Here is a 25585-nt window from a genome sequence, read left to right on the forward strand (position 1 = left end):
AACCGACATTGGTTCCTTTTATGGTGACACACTCCTTAAATCGGAAATGTATCATTGTTTAAGTACTGGATCTCCTTATCTAAAAGAAGGACCTTCTTCAGACACACTGCAGCAGTTCAAGGAAGTGTTTTCCTATCACCTTTCAGAGAATTATTAGCTTTTAATGAGGTTGCAATTTATTGATTATACCTCTGAATTCACCACTATCACCCCCTCATTATGAATCACCAAATTTCAAACCCAGGATGTCTGTGCCTCCCTCTACAACTGCATAGTCCACTGCTCTTCTCTCCCTATGCTCATGATTGTGTGGCTAGGCACAACTGCAGCCATCTATACTGTTATATTCGCTGTTGACGCTGCTGGATGAGGAGGTGTACAGGAGTGAGGCATGTCGGTTGGTTGAGTGGTGTTGCAGCAACAATCTTGCACTCAGCATGAGTAAGACCAAGGAATTGATTGTGGACTTCAGGAGGGGAAGTTGGGAGAATACACACCAGTCCTCAGCATTGGAAAGGGTGAGCAACCTCAACTTCCTTGGAGATTTCACCATCTTAGAAGATCTATCACGGGCCCAATATATTGAATTAATTATGAAGATGATGCACCAGTGCCTACACTTCATTAGGAGTTTGAGAATGTTTGGTATGTCACCAAAAAGTTCAGCAAATTTCTATAGATGGTACATGGCAAGTATGCTGACTGGTTGTATCACTGCTCCATTGTGGTTACAAGCCTCCTTGGCATTGAGGACAGCTTCAAATGGCACCTCAAGAAAGGTCCCTCACCATCTGGGGCATCCCCTCTTCTATTACTACCATCAGGGAGGATGTACGGGAGCCTGAAGACCTACATTCAACATTTCAGCACAGCTTCCCTGCCACCAGATTTCTGAACAGTTCATTAACATTAACTCACTATTCCTATTTTGAACTATAGATTTATTTATTTTTACTGTGACTTGTAGTATTTTGCTGCCACAAAACAAGATCAAGGTCCTCTCCACACACTGCCTGACCTGAAGTTCATCCAGTATTTTGAGTGTGTTGCTCTGGATTTCCAGCATTTGCAAAATCTCTCATATGTTAAATTTCACAGCTAATGTCAGTGACAATAAATCTTATTCTGATTATTTTTGTAAATTCACAGGAGTATTCCAAGTGAGAGATACATGTGTTGCGATTTTGACATCTGTCTTTTTTCTTGTCTTCATCATGTTCATTTTTCAATAAGATTCTCTTTGTCAGTTTTCTGACAACTTCTGCAGCAAGTTCATCTCTATAGGTTAGTTTAAGCTGCCAAAGAAGAGCAATGTGCATGTACTCTGGCAGCAGGGTAGTGCAGCAAGTGGAACTGGTACCGTGTAGGTGCAGTGATCTGAGTTCAGTCTTGAGTTCCAGTGCACTTTGGGTGAAGTTTGCATATTTTCCCTGCAACTGTGAAACCATAAGATTTGTGCCTCATTCTTGACTTCTGGACAACATCTCTAGGTCTAAAGATATCAATGGAACATCTTTTGGAATTGATCATAACAAAGACAATGACAGGAATGGTAAACCATATCCACCCACCGGCCATCAATTACAGCAGTAATCACTGACACATGATTTCTGTCCTTTAGGCATCTGTTGCTGCCACACACCTCTGCCTGCTCTCTTACTGTGCTTCTGTAACACCCAATACCTTTCTGAACTGTTAGCTTTCACATACTGAACAGGTGTAACAGTGATTCAGTAACAATGTTCAGCACTAGAGAGGTGCTTCCAGGACTGAAACAACATTTGGTTTGCATAAGGATGCTTTCTATGGGGTGCACATAATTTTATAAGCTATTGTCTTCTGACAAGAGGCGGCATGGTTTACCTTGCTGCCATAGACTCATTGTTTGTCTTGAAATTAGCACCCTTTCCATCTGCAAGCTGTTTTCACCAAACAACAGTTCGTATGCTTGAGTATTCACTGCATTTTTTAATATTTAATAGCTCTATTTTCTCGTTTGAAAGGTGCTGACAATTTGGTTGCTTAACTTGAACTGTGCTTCAAGCAATATATTGTGCAGCATACAGTGTCACATTCAGATGAAGTAGTCATTTTGTGTTGTTACTTTGTTAGTAGAGAGCAATCCCATGTGTGCTTGTACTTTCCATTGTCAAAATAATGAAGCGGGTTTTTTTGCCCTTGTTTCCTGTGTTACGGTTTTTTGTGTAAATAGAATTTAGATAAGGTGAATGAACTCCAGATATTTTTACCAAGTGAAGTCTCCCTCAGTACTCTTTTTCCCTGGGTGTTTCTAGGCCAAACTACTATTAAGTAAAACTATAAGCACTTGGATCTAAAGATATCTTCATCTCCTTTTGGTATTTTCAGTGGTATCTCTCACTCTCTCTTGTGTCAATTTTTGCTTATAGTTGTTTATATTGCTAGCTTGCACATAATAAAAGACCTATTATAAAACTATTTAAAGCTGTCAGTATGTGGATATCAAATGAGTAAGCAGTTTTAAAAACAATAAGTAAATTATTACAGTCTCTGAAATTACAGAAAAGATGCTTGCACATTATTTGGATTTTTGTACAAATTAGCTTTAAGAATTTTCTCCTCTCATCCTCAGAATGTTATTTGGAAGTCTGCTGTTTGCTGGTTACTGGAGCACTGATTAAACAATCTATCTTAACAGGATATATCTAATAATCGACTTTCCACAATTCCAAGTGCGCTTGGTGAGCTGGCAGGTCTACTGCGATTTAATCTGGCTTCTAACAAGGTGAAGAGCATACCGCCAGACATCAGCAAAATGAGAAGTAAGTTGGAAAATAAGATCAATATAAAAATATAATTTCCTACATTAAGTCTCCATAGAAAAGCTACATTTTAATGTTTTGATATTGTGGTATGTGCTAGCAAACATAAATATACATAATAGTAATATTAATAGCACATTAACATCGCAAATTCTGTGACAATTTTCTTAAATCCTTACAACAGAATATCTTAAAATTTTCAGTATTAATTCCAAAATAATTCTGTTGTAATTGTGGCTTTAATGCAGTTGTCACCAGTAATGGTATACCTCTTGCAGTGAACTGTGCAAACACATTGCCTTGAAAGGGAGTGAATTTCTATAGATGTACCATGGAGAGCATTCTAACTGCTGCATTCCTGTCTGGTCTGGGGGTAGAGCAATGCTCAGGATCAAAATAAGCTGCAGAAAGACCCTGAATATTCCCTCTTCTCAGGGAGGAGGTACAGGAGTCTGAAGGCACGCACTCAACGATTCTGGAACTGCTTCTTCCCCTCTGTCATTAGATTTCTGATAAGTCATGGAACCCATGAACATTATCTTACTACTTTTTTTTTCTCTTTTTATAACCATATATAACCATTTAACAATTACAGCACGGAAACAGGTCATCTCGGCTCTTCTAGTCCGTGCCGATGCTTACACTCACCTAGTCCCACTGACCCGCACTCAGCCCATAACCCTCCATTCCTTTCCTGTCCATATACCTATCCAATTTTGCTTTAAATGACAATATCGAACCTGCCTCTACCACTTCTACTGGAAGCTCGTTCCACACAGCTATCACTGTCTGAGTAAAGAAATTCCCCCTCGTGTTACCCTTAAACTTTTGCCCTCTAACTCTCAAATCATCTCCTCTTGTTTGAATCTCCCCTACTCTCAATAGAAAAAGCCTATCCACGTCAACTTGATCTATCCCCCTCATTATTTTAAATATCTCTATCAAGTCCCCCCTCAACCTACTACACTCCAAAGAATAAAGACCTAACTTGTTCAGCCTTTCCCTGTAACTTAGGTGCTGAAACCCAGGTAACATTCTAGCAAATCTTCTCTGTACTCTCTCTATTTTGTTGATATCTTTTCTATAATTTGGTGACCAGAACTGTACACAATACTCCAAATTCAGCCTTACCAGTGCCTTGTACAATTTTAACATTACATCCCAACTCTTATACTCAATGCTCTGATTTATAAAGGCCAGCATACCAAAAGCTTTCTTCACCACCCAATCCACAGAGATTCCACCTTCAGGGAACAATGCACCATTATTCCTAGATCACTCTGTTTTACTGCATTCTTCAATGCCATACCATTTACGATGTATGTCCTATTTGGATTATTTCTACCAAAATGTAGCACCTCACACTTATCAGCATTAAACTCCATCTGCCATCATTCAGCCCACTCTTCTAAATGGCCTAAATCTCTCTGCAAGCTTTGAAAACCTACTTCATTATCCACAACGCCACCTACCTTAGCATCATCTACATGCTTACTAATCCAAATTTACCACCCCATCATCCAGATCATTAATGTATATGACAAACAACATTGGACCCAATACAGATCCCTGAGGCACACCACTAGTCACCGGCCTCTAACCTGACAAACAGTTATCCACCACTACTCTCTGGCATCTCCCAATAGCCACTGTTGAATCCATTTTACTACTTCAGTATTAATACCTAACGATTGAACCTTCCTAACTTGTTCAAATTTTGAAATTGTTCAAAATCTCCCCCATCTCTTTCAGCTCCACACATAGCTGTCCACTCTGATTCTCTAAGGGACTAATTTTATCCCTCACTATCCTTTTGCTATTAATATAACTGTAGAAACCCTTCGGACCTCATATCTTATAGCTTTTCTAATTTCTTTCTTAAGGTTCTTTTTACATTTTTTATATTCCTCGAGCACCTCATTTACTCCATGTTGCCTATATTTGTTATAGATCTCCCTCTTTTTCCGAACCAAGTTTCCAATATCCCTTGAAAACCATGGCGCTCTCAAACTTTTAACCTTTCCTTTCAACCTAACAGGAACATAAAGATTCCGTACCCTCAAAATTTCACCTTTTCTCCATTTCTCTATTATATCCTTCCCATAAAACAAATTGTCCCAATCCACTCCTTCTAAGTCCTTTTGCATTTCCTCAAAGTTAGCCTTTCCCCAATCAAAAATCTCAACCCTGGGTCCAGTCTTATCCTTTTCCATAATTATATTGAAACTAATGGTATTGTGATCACTGGACCCGAAGTGCTCACCTGACCTATCTCATTCCCTAACAGGAGATCCAACACTACCCCTTCTCTAGTCGGTACCTCTATGTATTGCTGCAAAAAACTATCCTACACACATTTTACAAACTCCAAACCATCTAGCCCTTTTACAGACCGACCTTCCCAGTCTATGTGTGGGAAAATTAAAATCTCCCACAATCACAACCTTGTGCTTACTACAAATATCTGCTATCTCCTTACTTTTTGCACTACTTGTTTAACTTTTTAAACAAATGTATACTTCCTGTAATTTTGTTTTTATTACTGTGTATCGCAATGTACTGCTGTCACATAACAACAAATTTCATAACCTATGCCAGTGATACTAAATCTGATTCTCATTCTAAAAGTAGAGGTAAAAATGCTCGTGACCATAAGCGGGTGATGAATCAAACTGAGGACACCTTATATCAGTGAATCAACTCCTTGTCTGTAGAGCTTGGTCATTCCCTATTTTGTCCCTCCCTCACTCTGATTTTCTGTCTCCTTTTTTAATCCCTCCATATCTCCACCTCTTTATCTTTTAACAGAGCAAAGTAATGCTAGATTCCCTTTCACAGACTTATCAGACTGCTTGCTTTCCAAACTTGCTAATGAATGTAATTTTCTGTTCAGTCCCCTCTGATCACTGCTAGCATGCTCTATTATCACCCCATGAATGGTAGTAATTCTGGAGTAGTCCATCCATTCATGCTCAGCCTATCAGAGAGTGGTGGGTGCAAGTTGCTATGGTGATATGGAAGCAGAGTTTAGTGGTTGAGAAATGGGGTAGCAAGTTAAGTATCCAACTTCATGAGGGTCTGCAGAATACATAAATAATTGTGTGGAACACCAGTAATTCTTAAATGATTTTCAAAGGGAATTAAAATAAATACATTTCTCCCTTGGTAAATTTTAGCGACAATTTCTGAGATGGGTTCCACACTAAAGAAAGAAGGAAATATTCTTTCTGCTTTTTCATAGATACATGCTATAGTCCTTTAGAGCTTCAAATTTTCACATTTCCACATATTTTCTTGTGTTCCTGCAATAGTCCATTCAGCCCATTGAATTTATGCCAGCTTTCAGTGTGATCTCATCAATCCCACTCTTCTTACTTCCTTGCATCCTATTTCCTCTCTAATGCTCATCAACTCCACCCAGATTCTTCTACCGTCCATTGGTACTAGGAGTAATTTCCAGGAGCTAATGAACCAATGGGATGGAGCAGGAAACTGGGGCATCTGAGGAATTTCAACAGGAAGGTGGAAGAATAGCTCTCTGATTAGAAGTCCATGTCCAGTGGTGTATTCTAATGATCAGTGCAAGGACTTGTATATTAATGACTTAGATGTGAATGTAGGAAGAATGATTAATACACGTAGCTGCTGGTAATGTTGTGGGTGGCAAGGAAGATTGTCTAAGAGCACGGCAAGATGTTGACAGGTGGATAGTTAGATGCAATTTAATTCAAACAAATATGAGGTTATTCATATTTGGAAGTCAAATAAGGATAGAGTATATACAGTAAATAGGACACTAAGGAACATTGAACAGAGGGACCTTGGGTTCTCTGAAAGGTGTTGAAGAATCATAGAGTCATTTAGCATGGAATCAGGCTCTTGAGCCCATCTGGTGCATGCCAACCAAAAATGCCATCTGAGCTAGACCCATTTGCCTAGTTTTGGCCCATATACCTATAAAACTTTTCTATCAACCTGTCCAGTTGTCCTTCCTGCCTCAACCACTTTCTCTGGCAGCTCATTCCATCTACAAACCTACCTCTGAACGAAAAGTTCAAGTCAAGTCAAGTCACTTTTATTGTCATTTCGACCATAACTGCTGGTACAGTACATAGTAAAAATGAGACAACGTTTTTCAGGACCATGATGTTACATGACACAGTACAAAAAACTAGATTGAACTACGTAAAAAAAATATAACAACACAGAGAAAGCTACTCTAGACTACAGACCTACACAGGACTACATAAAGTGCACAAAAACAGTGCAGGCATTACAATAAATAATAAACAGGACAATAAGGCAAGGTGTCAGTCCAGGCTTCGGGTATTGAGGAGTCTGATAGCTTGGGGGAAGAAACTGTCATATAGTCTGGTCGTGAGAGCCCGAATGCTTCGGAGCCTTTTCCTAGATAGCAAGAGGGAGAAGTGATTGTATGAGGGGTGCATGGGGTTCTTCATAATGCTGTTTCCTTTGCGGATGCAGCGTGTAGTGTAGATGTCCCTGATGGTGGGAAGAGAGACTACAATGATCTTCTCAGCTGACCTCACTATCCGCTGCTGGGTCTTGCGATCTGAGATGGTGCAATTTCCGAACCAGGCAGTGATGCAGCTGCCCAGGATGCTCTCAATACAACCCCTGTAGAATGTGATGAGGATGGGGGGTGGAAGATAGACTTTCCTCAGCTTTCGCAGAAAGTAGAGATACTGCTGGGCTTTCTTTGCTATGGAGCTGGTGTTGAGGGGCCAGGTGAGATTCTCTGCCAGGTGAACACTAAGAAATTTGGTGCTCTTAACGATCTCTACTGAGGAGCCATCGATGTTCAGCAGGGAGTGGTCGCTCTGTGCCCTCCTGAAGTCAACAACCATCTCTTTTGTTTCGTTCACATTCAGAGACAGGTTGTTGGCTCTGCACCAGTACATTAGCCGCTGCACCTCCTCTCTGTAAGCTGACTCGTCGTTCTTGCTGACGAGAGCCACCATGGTCGTGTCATCGGCGAACTTGATGATATGGTTCGAGTTGTGTGTTGCTGCACAGTCGTGGGTCAGCAGAGTGAACAGCAGTGGACTGAGCATGCAGCCCTGGGGAGCCCCCGTGCTCAGTGTGATGGTGTTGGAGATGCTGTTCCCGATCCGGACTGACTGAGGTCTCCCAGTCAGGAAGTCTAGGATCCAGTTGCAGAGGGAGGTGTTCAGGCCCAGTAGGCTCAGCTTTCCAATCAGTTTCTGAGGGATGATTGTGTTGAATGCTGAACTAAAGTCTATTAACAGCATTCAAACATACGTGTCTTTTTTGTCCAGGTGGGTTAGGGCCAGGTGGAGAGTGATGGCAATGGTGTCAGCTGTTGAACAGTTGGGACGGTACACAAACTGCAGGGGGTCCAGTGAGGGGGGCAGCAAGGTCTTGATGTGCCTCATGACGAGCGTCTCGAAACACTTCATGATGATGGATGTAAGTGCAATGGGATGGTAGTCATTGAGGCAGGACACTGAAAACTTCTTTGGCACGGGGACGATGGTGGCGGCCTTGAAGCATGTTGGAACGGTGGCGCTGCTCAGGGAGATGTTGAAGATGTCAGTTAAAACATCTGCTAGCTGGTCTGTACATCCTCTGAGCACTCTACCAGGGATGTTGTCTGGTCCAGCAGCCTTCCGTGGGTTGACCCTGCACGGGGTTCTTCTCATGTCGGCCATGGTGAGACACAGCACCTGGTCATTTGTAGGGGGGGTGGACTTCCTCGTTGCCATGTCATTTTCTGCCTCAAACCAGGCGTAGAAGTTATTCAATGCATCTGGGAGGGAGGCATCACCTGCATAGTCAGGCGATGTTGTCCTGTAATTGGTGATGTCCCGAATGCCCTTCTACATGCGCCTCATGTCGCCGCTGTCCTGGAAGTGACTGTGGATTAGCTGGGCGTGTGCACGCTTTGCCCCTCTGATGGCCTGCGACAGTTTGGCCCTTGCTGTTGTTAGGGCTGCCTTGTCGCCCGCTCTGAAGGCAGAGTCGCGGGACCTCAGCAGCGCACGCACCTCCACGGTCTCCATGGCTTCTGGTTAGCGCGTATAGTGATGGTCTTGGACAGAGTAACATCATCAATGCACTTGCTGATGTAGCTGGTCACTGATACTGTGTACTCCTCAAAGTTGGTAGAGTTGCCTTTGTTTGCAGCCTCCCTGAACATGTGCCAGTCAGTGTGCTCAAAGCAGTCTTGAAGAGCAGAGATGGCTCCTGCTGGCCAGGTTTTCACCTGCTTCCGAACTAGTCTGGAGTGCCTGACGAGCGGCCTGTATGCTGGGATTAGCATAACAGATGTGGTCTGAGTATTCGAGGTGGGGGCGGGGCTCTGCCCGGTACGCGTTGGGGATGTTTGTGTAAAACCTCCTCCCTCGTTGCAAAGTCCACATACTGATGGAATTTTGGGATCACTGGCTTAAGGTTTGCATGGTTAAAACCGCCGGCGACAATAAACAGACCATCAGGGTGTGCATTCTACAGTTCACTAATAGCCCCGCACAGTTCACAGAGTGCCTCCTTACGAAGGGTCTAGGCTGGAAATGTCGACTGTGCTTCTTCCAATAGATGCTGCCTGCCCTGCTGCATTCCACCAGCATTTTGTGTGTGTTCCTCTGAAAGCTGTTTTGATCCTGGCAAAGTGCACATAAGCAGATATTACTTGTGAAGAGCAGGCTCTGTCGGTAACCTGACCTTGTGCTTTTTTTTATAGAATAGGGCACCTGTACAACCCACACCTCCAATCTCATCTCAATGATTGGAACGCCTGACTCCAAATAGCTTTTCTAAAAGGCATTATGCCAAAGGTTTACATACGTTTTCCAATAAAATATAATATTAGATCTTTTTTTTCAAGAAATAAATGAACAAGTATAATGCATTTTGTGTTATTTATTTAATTGAGTCTTTATCTAGTTTTTTCCCTTCTGATTATTTTCATAAAATCCTCCTGGGATTCACTTGATTCCAGCTGCCTGTACCTGACTCACTTCTTTTTTCTTGACCAGAGCCTCATGATCCCTCATCATTTGGGGTTACCTACTCCTGTCCACATTGCACTTCACTTGATCTAGTACATATAGAATTTGAGCTCAAGCTGCCTCACTTTTAAAAGCCTTCCATTTGTTGGATATTTCTTTGCCTATAAGCAACCTACTCTAATCAACTTTTTCAAGTTCCTGTCTATTACCGACGAAATTTGCCATGCCCCAGTTCAAAACTTTAGCTTGTGATGTGTCATTTTCTGTAACTCATTTTGAACTAACTGGTCTTGGTCACAAACACTGGTCCCAAAATGCCCCCTCCCCCCAGTGGCTTCTCAGTCACTTGTTTCCCCAAGAGTATTTCCCAAGTGTTTTAAAACCTGTTTGGGCTATCTCTATATCTATCTATCCATGCCTACCTCTCTGTCTGTCTATAATCAGTGATTCCGAAAGTGGGGTAGTGGCAGTTTCTGGGGGAGGGGGGGAACAATAATGATAAAAGGGATGACGGGGGCACTTAGTAGCAAAAGGAGCAGCAGAGGAATTACAGGCTTAATTTATGAAATGAGCATTTGATTCTCTGTGGCTCATAATCAATTACATTAATCAAGTAATCACCTCATCTCTAGCTAACCCACCATTCTCTTAGAATGTGCTTCTACAGCATTGTAATTGTTGCAAAGCAAAGTGACACTTCTGTATTTGGCACATCATGAGAAATCTGGACTGAAGAAATTTTATTTCTGGGCCCGGATGTGCACTATTGCCCTTCACTACCATAGTGCAGTGATTGTATGATTCCCATACTCTAATCACGCATTGACGCAATTTCTGTGAATTAGGGTATGGTGTTCAATGTGTGAATCTGCCCTTTCAAATGGACTTGATCAGATTTGTCTAGTAGCCACAGCCCAACTGAAATACTGCTGCCCCACTTTATGTACCTTCAGGCAGAGAGCCAGCCTTCGTCTGAGCAATGATGATGTCATAACTTTCTCCTTTTATTATTCTCAGGACTTGAGGTTGGACTTAAACTAAAGACAATTGACCATAGTCATTAGTCCATAACAAAAGTGTCAGAAGCAGACCAACGAAAAAGAAGTGTAGAGTTTTGGAAATATGGATTTATACCAACACCAAGCAATCAACCACAACCAATATGCCTATTGCTCATGCTAACAAACATGTTTTGAAGTGTTTTCCATTTCTGAAAATTTTCATGAAATAACTTAAAATAAGCCAAGTTATTGTTTGCTGTGTCAGAGTGTATTCTCTTCAAATGTTCAAGGAGCCTGGGTATTATATTGCTTCAAGTTTGTTAGCACTACACAACAAAACAGTGTTAGTTTGCATGCTTCAGACAACATTATTATTGTTCATTGCTAAATCTGGAAAGCTTCATTGAATTGGAGAAGAACTGATTCAAGCAGTAGGGGAGGTTGTGAGTACGGTTTTGCATAAGTTAACAGATACTATTATCCTAGCGATAAATAAAATCAAATTCCACGCTCTTAGTTCTCATCTATTTTGAGAGCTTTGTGTTGAGAATGGTGAATAGTTTGAAAGCTTGCTGTTGTACACAGAAATCAGATGGCTCTCAAATGGAAACTACCTGAGCCACTTTTATGTGATTTTGAAACTGTGATAAAATTCTCTGAAAATTAGAATGTCTTATTCAGTAATGAACCCAGGAATATTGGGCATGACATTGTGAATAATTCTGAAAAATAAGCTATGTTTAATGAAATCAGTCTTCAATTGCAAGGAAATGATCTGAGGCTACGACCACACTACACCGGATAAATCTGTAACCAAAACTTTTTCTCTTCGTTTTTACCCTTTGTCCACACTAAAACAGCGTTTTCGTCTCCCGAAACCTGAGGTTTTCAGAAACGTTCTCCAGGGTGTGTAATTTTGAAAATGCTGCTTGGCCGGAGCAGTGTGGACAGTGTAACTAGAGAAATCTAAAAACACTGTCATGACGTGTGGAACAGATGGTGACGGCATTGCACCATTTCATTGTTTTCTTGAACGCAACCTAACAATTTCAGAACAGACAGCAACGAGACTGAAGCCAGAAGAGTTAGAAATGTACTCACCAAATACTTTGACCCTTAACTTACTGGATAAATAAGTATACTTACTTTGCCCTGTTTTCTGTCCTTGCTTGTATGAAGGTGGTTTACCTATTAATGCAAGTACTTCTCTAACAATAGATGTGTAACAGCATAATGTAACATTGTATGGAAATACAAGATAATACTGATGCATATATGTTTTATACATTTAACAAGGGGCTTTATTAATGGAACAGAGTTTGTCAGTTTTTCAATGTTCGTTGTCATCCGGGTCATACTGTCCGTGAACTCCCTGTCGGTTGCCACCATACGCTCCAGTATTTTTTTTACTTTTAAGTCCTCCTGCCGAGTGCCTACAGCTGTCCGTCGTTTAAGTTTTTCAAGTCTGTAACTGCACAAATGTGCACTTTCACGGTGAGATTCAACACCAGACATGTCGCTTGTTTTCTGTAGATGTGTTCTGCGCAAGCACAATAGGAGATTCACCGAAGTCTCTGTTTTAATGTGGACATTTTTAAAAACACATAGTGTGAACGCCTATCGTTTTTACGTGAAACCGGCATGTTCTAAATTATCCGGTCAAGTGTGGATGTAGCCTGAATCTTGTCAAAGTTAAATCAGTCATCTCCACATTTCTTTCCACGTTAATCGTGCAACATTGGCCATAGCGATCTTCTCCAAAACAGGAGCCTCTGATTTGTGAGAGAAAGAATACCAAATGACAATCTTCAAGTCTACTGTGACCACCTGGCTGAGCTGCAGAAAGACATGTCAGAGAGTTCAGGTTCTTATCTCAATCCAAGTTCCAAAATGGGTAATAAATCCATTCCTGAACATTTTTAAAATGAGGAATTAACAAGAAGGATGGAGGAAGAACTGATCTTGCTACTAAAAAACTTAGAGCTGAAGCCAAGGTTCAAAAACTCAGATCAAGGCTTGTTTGCAGAAAGACATATCTGAATGCAATCCTGCACACTGGAAAATGGTAAAGATGTTGTTTATTCATATTTCGTGGAGCATGGTTTCAGTGCAGTCTCCCAACTTCAAGTCAAGTCACTTTTTATTGTCATTTCGACCATAACTGCTGGTACAGTACAGAGTAAAAACCAGACCACATTTTTCAGGACCATGGTGCTACATGAAACAGTAAGACTATGCTGAACTACGTAAAAACAACACAGAAAAAAAACTACACTAGACTACAGACCTACCCAGGACTGCATAAAGTGTACAAAACAGTGCAGGCATTACAATAAATAATAAACAAGACAATAGGCATGGTAGAAGGCTGTAAGTTGGTGTCAGTCCAGGCTGTGGATATTGAGGAGTCTGATAACTTGGGAGAAGAAACTGTTACATAGTCTGGTTGTGAGAACCCAAATGCTTCGGTGCCTATTCCCAGATGGTAGGTGGGAGAAGAGTTTGTATGAGGGGTGTGTGGGGTCCTTCATAATGCTGTTTGCTTTGCAGATGCAGTGTGTGATGTAAATGTCTGTAATGGCGGAAAGAACGACCCCAATGATCTTCTCAGCTGACCTCACTGTCTGCTGCAGGGTCCTGCGATCTGAGATAGTGCAATTTCCGAACCAGGCAGTGATGCAGCTGCTCAGGATGTTCTCAATACAACTCCTGTAGAATATGGTGAGGATGGAGGTGGGAGATGGACTTTCCTCAGCTTTTGCAGAAAGTAGAGATGCTGCTGGGCTTTCTTTGCAATGGAGCTGGTGTTGAGGGACCAGGTGAGATTCTCCACCAGGTGAACACTAAGAAATTTGGTGCTCTTAACGATCTCTACCGAGGAGCTGTCGATGTTCAGCGGGGAGTGGTCACTCTGTGCCCTCCTGAAGTCAACAACCATCTCTTCTGTTTTGTTCACATTCAGAGACAGGTTGTTGGCTCTGCACCAGTCCGTTAGCTGCTGCACCTCCTCTCTGTATGCTGACTCGTCGTTCTTGCTGATGAGACCCACCACGGTCGTGTCATCGGCAAACTTTATGATGTGGTTCGAGTTGTCTATTGCAGCACAGTCGTGGGTCAGCAGAGTGAACAGCAGTGGACTGAGCACACAACCCTGGGGAGCCCCTGTGCTCAGTGTGATGGTGTTGGAGATGCTGCTCCCGATCCGGACTGACTGAGGTCTCCCAGTCAGGAAGTCTAGGATCCAGTTGCAGAGGGAGGTGTTCAGGCCCAGAAGGCTCAGCTTTCCAATCAGATTCTGAGGGATGATTGTGTTGAATGCTGAACTGAAGTCTATTAACAGCATTCAAATATACGTGTCTTTTTTGTCTAGGTGGGTTAGGGCCAGGTGGAGGGTGATGGCAATGGTGTCGGCTGTTGAACGGTTGGGACGGTACACAAACTGCAGGGGGTCCAGTGAAGGGGGCAGCAAGGTCTTGATGTGCCTCATGACGAGCGTCTCGAAACACTTCATGATGATGGATGTAAGTGCAATGGGATGGTAGTCATTTAGGCAGGACACTGAAGACTTCTTTGGCACGGGGACAATGGTGGCGGCCTTGAAGCACGTTGGAATGGTGGTGCTGCTCAGGGAGATGTTGAAGATGTCAGTGAGAACATCTGCTAGCTGGTCTGCACATCCTCTGAGCACTCTACCAGGGACGTTGTCTGGTCCAGCAGCCTTCTGTGGGTTGACCCTGCACAGGGTTCTTCTCAAATCGGCCACGGTGAGACATAGCACCGCGTCATTTGGAGAAGGGGTGGATTTCCTCGCCGCCACGTCATTTTCCGCTTCAAATCGAGTGTAGAAGTTGTTCAGTGCATCTGGGAGGGAGGTATCACCTGCACAGTCAGGTGATGTTGTCCTGTTGTTGGTGATGTCCTGAATGCCCTTCCACACGTGCCGCGTGTCACCGTTGTCCTGGAAGTGACTGTGGATTAGCTGGGCGTGTGCATGCATTGCCCCTCTAATGGCCTGGGACAGTTTGGCTCTTGCTGTTGTTAGGGCTGCCTTGTCGCCTGCTCTGAAGGTGGAGTCATAGGTCCTCAGCAGCGCACGCACCTCCACGGTCATCCATGGCCTCTATTTAGCACATGTAGTGATGGTCTTGGACACAGTGATGTCATCAATATGCTTGTAGATGTAGCTGGTCACTGATGCTGTGTACTGCTCTTAAGTTGGCAGAGTTGCCATCGGTTGCAGCCTCCCTGAACATGTGCCAGTCAGTGTGCTCAAAGCAGTCTTGAAGAGCAGAGATGGCTCCTGCTGGCCAGGTTTTCACCTGCTTCTGAACTGGTCTTGAGCGCCTTACGAGCGGTCTGTATGCTGCGATTAGCGTAACAGAGAATTCATTCAAAGCAACGAAACAGACTGCAAATTACTGAACGTAGGGATCTGAGACCCCTCCTGAGTGACATTTGGCCTGATGTTCAGAAGCAGTTATCACTGTACCAAGCCCATCCATCTTAGTGAAAGATGAAATAGCCATGAAGTAGTGAATAGTAGGACTACTAATGTATGCTCTAATGCTGTTGAAGAAAATTGTTTTACTGTAATTAAATAAAGAAGCAATATTATTTATAGCTTTAAATAGATATGAATAATTTTTGCAATTATTTGTCATTGCTTTGAATTTGAAGTTCCTATTTTCTTTCTCTGCATCATAAGTCAAAGTTCTCTATAGTTTTTATGTATTGCCAGAAAGGGAGAGGGGATGCTGCAGATATGGTCTGGGATGCAAGGAGACTCTAACCCAAAAAGTTCAGGAATCACTGTCTCTCCTATATATGCCCTTATAGCACTGTGGTAGTACTAGTCTATATTAACAAAGTTAAAATCCCTTACTGTAACTACCCCATTTTTCTTGCAACTTCTTGCAGTTGCCCTGTAAATTTATTCCTCCAAACCAATTGACTGAGAGTTAGTTATTTAAGTTGTCGGTCTTGACTCTCCCTTAGCCATGTTTCTGTAAAGCCTATGACATACCACACCTATGTAGCTATCCAGGCCCTGAGTTTACTGGCTCTGCCTGTCAAATATATCTCAATGAAATAAAGGCAGTTTAATCCAACAGTCCCTTCATCTGCTGCCTCATTGAATTTTGCATCAACTTCCAGTCTCCCATCTACCTCACTGCTGCTTTGGGTCCCTCCTACCCACCAGTCTAGTTTAAACTCTCCCTGGGAACATTAGAAGACACATAACATATTTGCCTTTATAAGTTGGGGCATAGTGTTATGAATGTGCAGCAACTCTGAGGGGCCGAAGGGTACAGAGTCGCCCCCTCCTTTTTGAGAATCGCAAGATCGCTATTAATTCGGGTCTGGGACCCAGGACATGAGAGAATCCACAAGGTTTGGAATGTGTCCTGGCCTCAGCGAAACAAAACCATTGATAACGGCTATTGTCTCTTGGAGACGGAATTGTGTATTGAGTACTGTACTATTCATTGAAGTCCCTCAGGGGATGACCAGAGTGGGCTGGTTGAGGGTTTGCATCATCCCAACCTGATTGACATGTGAGACCCCGTGAGTAAGGATAAAAGAGGGTCTGGGGAACAACCCCTTTAGACACACCAGGAGAAACGCTAGAAATCTCGTGACAGCGTTTAATAGCGACAGCTGGTGGGGGGCTTGTGTGCGTTCTTCCCTTGCCTGGGATTGGCGGGCTCGCCACGGAAGAATGGTTTAGCTAAAGGAGAGGCCACAAGTGAACGGCCACACCAACGAGACTCCGACGGATTGAAATCATAAAAGGAATCGGCAAGTTTTTCTCCAAATCTCTGTCTCTCTCTCTCTCTCTCCAACCATTGCAAACCCAGCGGTCCCCAAAGGCTGCAGCCTGCATGAACTGAGTGACTTTTATATTTCCATCGGACAATACATTATCCCCTAGACAACGATAGAGCTTATTTCTTATTGATTATTATTATACCTGCATTTTTAGATTTAGTATTGACGACATATATTATCTGTATATTTGCATTGACATTACTTTTGTGTATTTTTACTAATAAATACTGTTAAAAATTGTATCACCAGTCTTCAACGGACCTCTCTATCTTTGCTGGTAAGTGACCCAGTTATGGGGTTCGTAACAATAGAATATGACATTTGTGATGTCAAGCGACTTTAATGCATTGGTTAAGCAGCACTTGGAGTATCATGTGCAGTTCTGGTCTCCAATCTATGGGTAGGATGTAATGGTGCTGGAGAGAGAGGAGAGGACATTTTCCAGGCTATTGCCTGGAATGGAGGCCTTTAATTATGGGAGAAACTTGTTTTCCCTCCAGTGGAGGCTGGAGAGGTGACCTGATAGAGGTATAGGTATAATAGATAGTGAGAATCTTTTTCCATGTTAGAAAAGGAGATATTTTTTTAAAATGCAGGGAAGGAGATTTTAAAATTAGTAGATGGGGTTACAAAGGAGCTTTACAGGGAGTATTTTTTTATATATACAGTGTGATTGCTGTCTGGAACTCTCTGCCAGAAGCGGTGTGGAATTGTATGCATTCACTACATTTAAAAAGCAGTTAAACAGATTCTTAAATAGGCAAAGCCTTGAAGGATATAGACTTATTCAAATGCATATGCTTCTATGGGATTAGTATGCATGGTAATAAGGTGAGCATGGGAAGCCAAATAGCTGTTTTCTTTGCTGTATAATGTTGTGACTGTGCACATTCCACATTGATGGCATTAGATGCCAAGATTAAACACATGTCACTGGATCTATGAAGAGGCAGCAGTGTCCCCAGAAATAGATGCCTTGTTACACTCTCCAGTTAAATAGAACTGAGTACACGAAGAGTTAATCCATTTGACTTCAAGCTACTCTTCTAAAGTCAATTTCTTTTTTAACATTGAACTTTTTTACTTCCAAAATGTTTTCAAGAAAGGATAGAAAACAATAGGAATTGTTCAGAATTTCCTAGTTGAACAGAGGCATTGAATGTCTCCTTAGACTTATATTTATTGTCTGTATCCTGTAATGCCTAGAGATTGCTAGAAAAAGATGTATTATGAGAATGGAAGATGATGAAATCAACTTGGAACCTCCTGGTTGCATTATCTTTCCAAATGACTGTAGTGTTAAATGAACCACTTGATAAACTTACTTAAATAATTTGTCTTAACTTATGCAGGTTTAAAGTATCTGGATGCAACTCATAATGAACTGGAATGTGTCCCTCCAGAATTAGCAGGCATGGTTTCATTGGAACAGCTGTATTTGAGGCATAATAAGCTTCGCCACCTACCGGAGTTTCCATCTTGTAAATATCTGAAGGTACTTTGATAATACTAAGAAAAAGTTTCCATTTTTAATGCATCTTTTAAATTATCTCAATATTGCTTCTGCGTATTGGTGTTGTTAACCTATACTCCTTTAGATGTAGTTTCCCAATCTGTTTCAAAGCATCAAAACTGAGCTTTGACCTCTGATATAATTGCTGCTGTATTTTGCTGTTATATTTTAAATATAACAAAAATAGAAATACATTTGCACTATTATAATATTCTAGAAACCATTTGAAGAGCAGTTGAAGATTTTGAGTGAATATGTAAATGTCACCAACTGCTTGCTTGTAGGGGTGCCTCGGGGCGTCGGAGTTCAATTCCTGCATCTTCTGTAAGAAGTTTGTACTTCCTTCTCGTGAGTGCACGGATTTCTTTCAAGTGCATCTGTTTCCTCCCATGGTCCAAAGATGTACTAGTTAGCAGTTTAATTGGTTGTTGCACATTGTCTTGTGATTAGACTAGGGTTAAATAGGTGGGTTGCTGGGTGGTGGAATTTGATAGGCCAGAAGAGGCTGTTCTCTAAATAAATAAACAAATAATTTGGAATTACCTATTTTATTTCCTGTGTTTGCGGCCTTTAATTCCTATAAATGGCATCTGTATTTCTATATTTGAAAAATACAATCTAAGAAATGGAATGTAATATTTTCAGGAGCAGCAGTTTATGATTTGTACGTTGCCCGCTCCTCATGTTTGAATGACATTTTAAAAGGTGGTTGAAAATAATACCTGAAACAATTGAAAAGAAATGTAAATCACTATCTTGAATTTGATATATTCTTTTAAAGTAGTTACAATTGTACTATTGCATCTACACTTCAGGAACTGCATGTTGGAAATAACCAGATTGAGTATTTGGGGCCAGACCACCTGAGACCTTTAAGTGCTATCAGTACATTGGAGCTCCGTGACAACAAACTGAAATCATTGCCAGATGAAATTCTTCTGCTTCAAGGCCTAGAGCGACTGGACCTCACAAATAATGATATTAGCAGGTACATACAGCAACTACATGATCCTCTTATTTTTATGAATGAGAAATAGTAGAGTTCATCTGAAATAATACAAATGCTTCTAATTAGGGTATGGCTGCATTGTTTAGAATGAACTGTATACAGTAAAATTGCCACGCTACTAAACAGCATGTAGGCTGTTACTGGTTACACGCAACTCTGAGCTGTTGTGTAATTTTCCAAAAAGGACTGTTGGACTTGAGCAAATATTTCACTGATAGCACTGAAGTGTGGATTAATCTGGATTCTATGCAATGCAATGATTCAAAGTGGTATGGGGAGGAATGATGTCATGGGATGTAATAAATTAATACTCTGTATTGTCTTTCTTGGCATTTGGGTTTGAAGGTAACCCTGTGTTGAAATTTAGAGGACTAACACTAACTTAACTACTATCATAGTTTATCACATAAAATAAACTGAATACATGATGTAAAAATACTAGTGAGACAAATGTAAAATCTGTACTCTGGTACAAAGGAATGTCTTAAAGTCTATGTTACAGTGTTCTCAATTCTCCAGCTTCAACACTCTCAGTTAAACATAACTGTGTGTTGCTGTGCTGGAGACCTGGTGTGAGCCCCTCATTTCACTAGTGATCCAAGCAAAAGAATTATCCCTGACTCAATGAGGAGAGGCTGCCCATGAGCGTCAGTATGAGGTGTGCTGGTGCAAACAGTTCAGCTGTTTAGCACTAAGATGTGGGATTTGGGCCGCAATATGGCAGGTGCAATGATAATGGCCATTGTTGCAAACTGATAGTGACAGACTACAGGATGTGGGCAGTCTCATTGACTTCTATAGGAAAAGATGGAAGCTACCATCAACCTCTCTTTTTTTTTGTCCCTTTGAACATCACTGACATAGAATATGGAGCAATGTATATAACATAGAACTCTTCAGCCCATGATGCTGTGTTAACTAATCAAACTATTAACTAAATGTCTAACTAAACGAATCCCGTCTGTCTGTGGGAATAAAAGTATTCTTTTCTGGTTGGCTGCCAGTGACTAGTGTTGCTCCACAGAGGTCAGTGTCAGGACTGCTTCTTTTTATGCTGTATAGCAATGATTTAGGTGATGGAATAGTTGGCTTTGTTGCCAAGTTTACATATGTTACAAAGATTAGTTGACGGGCAGGTAGTATTGAGGAAATAGGTAGGAGAATGGGCAAGAAAGTGACAAATGAAATACAATGTTGGAAAATATATGGTGATGTACTTTGGTAGTAGAAATAAATGTGCAGACTATTTTCTAAATGGGGAGAAAATCCAAAAATCTGAGAAGCAAAGAGACTTTATAAAGCACTGATAAGGCCTCACCTCGAGTATTGTGAATGGTGTTGAATTGAATTGACATTATTATTTACATCCTTCATATACATGAGGAGCAAAAATCTTTACATTTCATCTCTGTCTAAATGTGCAAGGTGTAATTTATAGTCATTTGTATTAAATAGTATGTACAACAGGACAGCCAATACAACATAGAAATACAATTGTATCATCATGTATTAAGCAGTCTGATGGCCTGGTGAAAGAAGCTGTCCCAGAGCCTGTTGGTCCTGGCTTTTATGCTGTGATACCGTTTCCTGGATGATAGTAGCTGGAACAGTTTGTGGTTGGGGTGACTCGGGTCCCCAATGATCATTCGGACCTTTTTTACACACCTGTCTTTGTAAATGTCCTGAATAGTGGGAAGTTCACATCTACAGATGTGCTGGACTGTCTGCACCACTCTCTGCAGAGTCCTGCGATTGAGGGAAGTACAGTTCCCATATCAGGTAATGATGCAGTCAGACAGGATGCTCTCAATTGTGCCCCTGTAGAAAGTTCTTAGAATTTTGGGGCCCATACCAAACGTCTTCAACTATCTGAGGTGAAAGAGAAGCTGTTGTACCTTTTTCACCACACAGCCACTATGTACAGACCACGTGAGAGCCTCTGTGATATGTATACTGAGGAAATTAAAGCTGTTCACTGCTCCAATCTATTGATGTCAAAAGGGGTTCGCCTGTCTCTATTTCTCCTGTAATCCACAACCAGCTCCTTTGTTTTAGGAACACTGAGGGAGAGGTTGTTTTCTTGACACCACTGTGTCAGGGTGATGGTTTCCTCTCTAGGCTGCCTCATTATTATTTGAGATTAGACCAATCAATGTAGTGTCGAGGGCAAATTTAATTAGCCGATTGGAGCTGTGGGTGGCAACTCAATCATGGGTATACACAGAGTAAAGGAGTGGGCCCTGAGGGGCACCTGTGTTGAGGGTCAGAAGAGCAGAGGTGAGGGAGCCCACTCTTATCACCTGTCGGCGATCTGACAGGAAGTCCAGGATCCAGCTACACAAGGCAGGATGAAGGCAGAGGTCTCTGAGCTCCTTGTCGAACCTGGATAGGATTACGCTGTTGAATGCTGAACTGTAGTCCAAGAACAACGTTCTCACATAAGCATCCTTCTTCTCCAGATATGAAAGAACAGTGTGTAGAGCTGTGGCTATTGCATCGTCTGTTGATCGGTTGTGTCGGTGGGCAAATTGTAGGGGGTCCAGTGTGGGTGGTAGCATGCTGAGGATGTAGTCCTTGACCAGTCTCTCAAAGCATTTGCTTACTATTGAGGTGAGTGCGACAGGATGCCAGTCATTCTGACATGTTATCTTCGTCTTTTAAGGTACAGGAACTGTGTTGGCTAATTTGAAGCGGAAGGGCACTCTGTACTGGGAGAGGGAGAGATCCTCATCTAAGAAAAGATGTGTTGGCATTGGTTCACAAGGATGATTCCATAAGATATAGGAGCAGAATTAGGCCATTTGGCCCATCGAGTCTTCTCTGCCGTTTCATCATGGTTGATCCAGTTTTTCTCTCAGCCCCAATCTCCTGTCCCACGTCCCTTCATGCCCTGACCAATCAAATTTCTATCAACCTCTGCTTGAAATATACAAAAATACTTGGCCTCCACAGCTGCTTATGGCAAAGAATTCCACAGATTTATCATTCTCTAGCTAAAGAAGTTCTTTCTCATCTGTGCTCTAAAAGGATACCCCTCTATTCTGCGGCTCTGTCCTCTGGTCTTAGACTCTCCCACCATAGGAAACGTCCTCTCCACATCCACTCTATCAAGGCTTTTCACCATTTGATAGGTTTCAGTGAGGTCCCCCCTCATTCTTCTGAATTCTAGTGAATACAGCCCCAGAGCCATCAAACCCTCTTCATATGACAACCCATTCCATCCTGGAATCATTTTTGTGAACCTCCTTTGAACACTGTCCAGTTTCAGCACATCCTTTGCTAAGATAAGGGCCCAAAGCTGTTCACAATACATTGAGTGAGGTCTCATCAGTGCTTTATAAAGTATCAACATTACATCCTTGCTTTATATTCTAGTCTAGGGGTCAGCAACCTTTACCACTGAAAGAGCCACTTGGACCCGTTTCCCACAGAAAAGAAAACACTGGGAGCCGCAAAACCCGTTTGACATTTAAAATGAAATAACACTGCATACAACGTTTTGTTTTGCCTTTATGCTATGTATAAACAAACTATAATGTGTTGCATTTATGAAATTGATGAATTCCTGCAGAGAAAACGAAATTACATTTCTGCACGCAACAAAAACATTTTGAACTCCGAAAAAAAGACGTTGGGTTGAAGGTTACTTTTAAGTAAAATACTCAACGTCTATTTGAGTCCTTCTTGTATTTATGAAAAACGCCGAACTTAAATTTGCCGCCAGCAGCAAACCAAAAATAACGTCAGTCAGCTGTCAACCTGAAAAATAAAAGGACTATTTCACTGAACAATGAAAAAATATGAATATACGTAAAATAATAGGCAATTAAAATATTTATTATACTTGGTCAGGTTGACTCACACCTGACAATGCAGTCGTATTCAGTAGGGATGGATCAATGCTTAGGGGAGTGACCGGGAAGGATAATGTGTTTTTTTCCTCTCTGAACTCACAGAAGCGTTTCCCAAACGATGTTTGCATTGCGATGATTGCAGAATGTAAATACTCCAAATTTATCATGTCGTGACCTTGTTTGAACTCTCTCAAATTGGGGAAGTGAGACAATGTGCCTTTCTGTAAATCTCTGGCAAGCACTGTCAACTTGCGCTCGAATGCCAAAACATCCTCCAACATGTGTAGGGCTGTACGTCCTTTCCCCTGACGAGCTGTGTTCAGCGTGTTCAGGTGCGCTGTCATGTCTACCATGAAGTGTAGCTTTTCCAGCCACTCTGGCTGTTCCAGCTCAGGAAAGGTGAGCCCTTTGCTGCCCAGGAACGTTTTCACTTCTTCCAGACACGCGACAAAGCATTTCAGCACCTCCCCTCTGGACAGCCAGCAATAAAAACACGTTGTAGCGGTGTGCTACACGCAGTCAGTAAACTGCAGTCAAAGATGACTTTATTCGAACTAAACAGCCTTGCTTTTAAGCCTCCCTCAACCCGCCCCCCATGGGCGCGGATGCTGCAAAAGACACGTACTCACAAACCCCCGTAGGCTATCTCCCTTCGCCTGAACGCTGGCTAATTGTGAGCCGGTTCCAGTGTGCCAGGAAATGGGTCGCCACAACGTCTTATTTAGATTGTACAAGATCACCATAATCTTCAAATTTAGAATTACATTTCAAAAACTAACAAACTAACATAAAATACATTTTAATTAAATACTGACCAATTATTTCCCAAAGCCACAGGGAGCCGCAGCACAGAGATGAAAGAGTCGCATGTGGCTCCGGAGCCGCGGGTTGCCGACCCCCGTTCTAGTCCTTTCAAAATGAATGCTAACATCACACTTGCCTTTTCTTACCACAGACTCAACCTGCAAATTAACCTTTAGGGAAATCCTGCACAAGGACTCCCGTGACCCTTTCTTTGTACGTCTTTTTTTTGTATATTCTCTCCATTTAGAAAATGATCATCCTTTTCATTACTTCCATCAAAGTACATGACCTTAGACTTCCCGATGCCAGTTGAAAGGGTAATCATATGAGGAACGTTTGATGGCTCTGGGTCTGTATTTACTTGAATTTAGAAGGATGAGGGGGGGATCTCATTGAAACCTTTCAAATGTTGAAAGGCCTAAACAGAGTAGATGTGGAAGGAATGTTTCCCATTGTGGGGGTGTCCAGGACAAGAGGGCACAGCATCAGTATAGATGGGTGTCCATTTAAAACAGATAACCAGAGCGTGGTGAATTTGTGGAATTTGTTACCGCAGGCAGTTGTGGAGGCCAGGTCATTGGATGTATTTAAGGCAGTTCTTGGATTGGGCACGGCATCACAGGTTACAGGGAGTGGGGCTGAGGAGGGGGAAAAAAGGATGAGCCATGATTGAATGGCGGAGTAGATTTGATGGCCAAATGACCTATTTCTGCACCTATGTCTTATGGCCATATAATCTACACAATGTCCATATCCCTCCATTCTCTGCACTCTCATGTGCCAATCTCAGAGCTTCTTAAATAACTCTGTCATATTTGCCTCCACTACCATGTCAATGCATTCCAGATGCCCACCACTCTATGTAATGGCCTGCATATGGCCTTTGAACTTAATGTCGGTCACATGCTCTCTTGTATTACACATTTTGACCCTGAGGAAACATAATAGACAAGTTTCTGGGCTGGAGTGAATTGTGCCACCCTCCCCAAAAGAAGTGAATAAAGGAGCCACAAGAGTGTACAGGTAATAGAATTCTGCAAACTGAGCTGATGGGAGGTATTCAGCAGTGTAGGCACCATCTGTGATGGATAGCTGGTGTTTGCAGTCAAATCCCTTCATTTGGATTGGAAGAAAGATGGCTAAGAATGAGTCTATAGAATTGGGTTTCTGTCAGAGTCTGCCAGTCCCAGTAATGGCCTACATTCATGGTGTTGGCTAGAGTAGAGCCCTGAGATCCTGACTCTGCTGAGTGGCTTTATTGTTTTCTCGACATAGCCTGGGTGATCTATTGTACAGCAATAGTAGTGGAGGGCACTGATTCATGACAGGTTCCTGGCACGGCAGTGGGATGAGCAGGGGTTTGTAACAAAGCAATGCTGTCAGTAACACATCTCTATAATACCTGTTTCTGGATGCTAAATGAATTATCAGGGTATGTAGTTAGGAATCCACAACATGACACACAGCATGCTGCATCGTTTCTGTATTTAAGCCAGAAATTTAATTTATGGACATATAAATAACATAGTGGCAAGAGATGATCTAGAGGAATCTATGACAAGAGATTCATCTACCACCACCCAAAAGATTTTCTACCATCTATAAAAATAAATCCGGAGCGTGTTGGAATACTATCCACTTGATTGGGTAAGCGCAGTTGCAACAATTCTCGGGTAGCTTGATGACATCAAGTTTGTTTGATTAACACTCCATCCATCATCTAAGCATTCATTCCATCCTACTGCTGCTCATAGTGGCTACAGTGTATTCTGCAGTTACTCA

At 42.0% G+C, this 25585-nt stretch overlaps 1 protein-coding gene across 1 annotated transcript in view; it reads left to right on the forward strand.

The window, feature by feature from the left end:
• lrrc40 (leucine rich repeat containing 40) overlaps nt 1-25585 on the forward strand; it is an 82551-nt gene that overhangs the window by 17755 nt on the left and 39211 nt on the right. The window contains exons 5-7 of the mRNA XM_059984355.1: nt 2678-2801; nt 17976-18118; nt 18952-19124. Of these exons, the coding sequence (XP_059840338.1) occupies nt 2678-2801; nt 17976-18118; nt 18952-19124 (440 nt within the window). The remainder of the gene's footprint in view (nt 1-2677; nt 2802-17975; nt 18119-18951; nt 19125-25585) is intronic.

The sequence above is a fragment of the Hypanus sabinus genome, chromosome 11 (genome assembly GCF_030144855.1).
Source record: "Hypanus sabinus isolate sHypSab1 chromosome 11, sHypSab1.hap1, whole genome shotgun sequence".
Taxonomy (NCBI): Eukaryota; Metazoa; Chordata; class Chondrichthyes; order Myliobatiformes; family Dasyatidae; genus Hypanus; species Hypanus sabinus.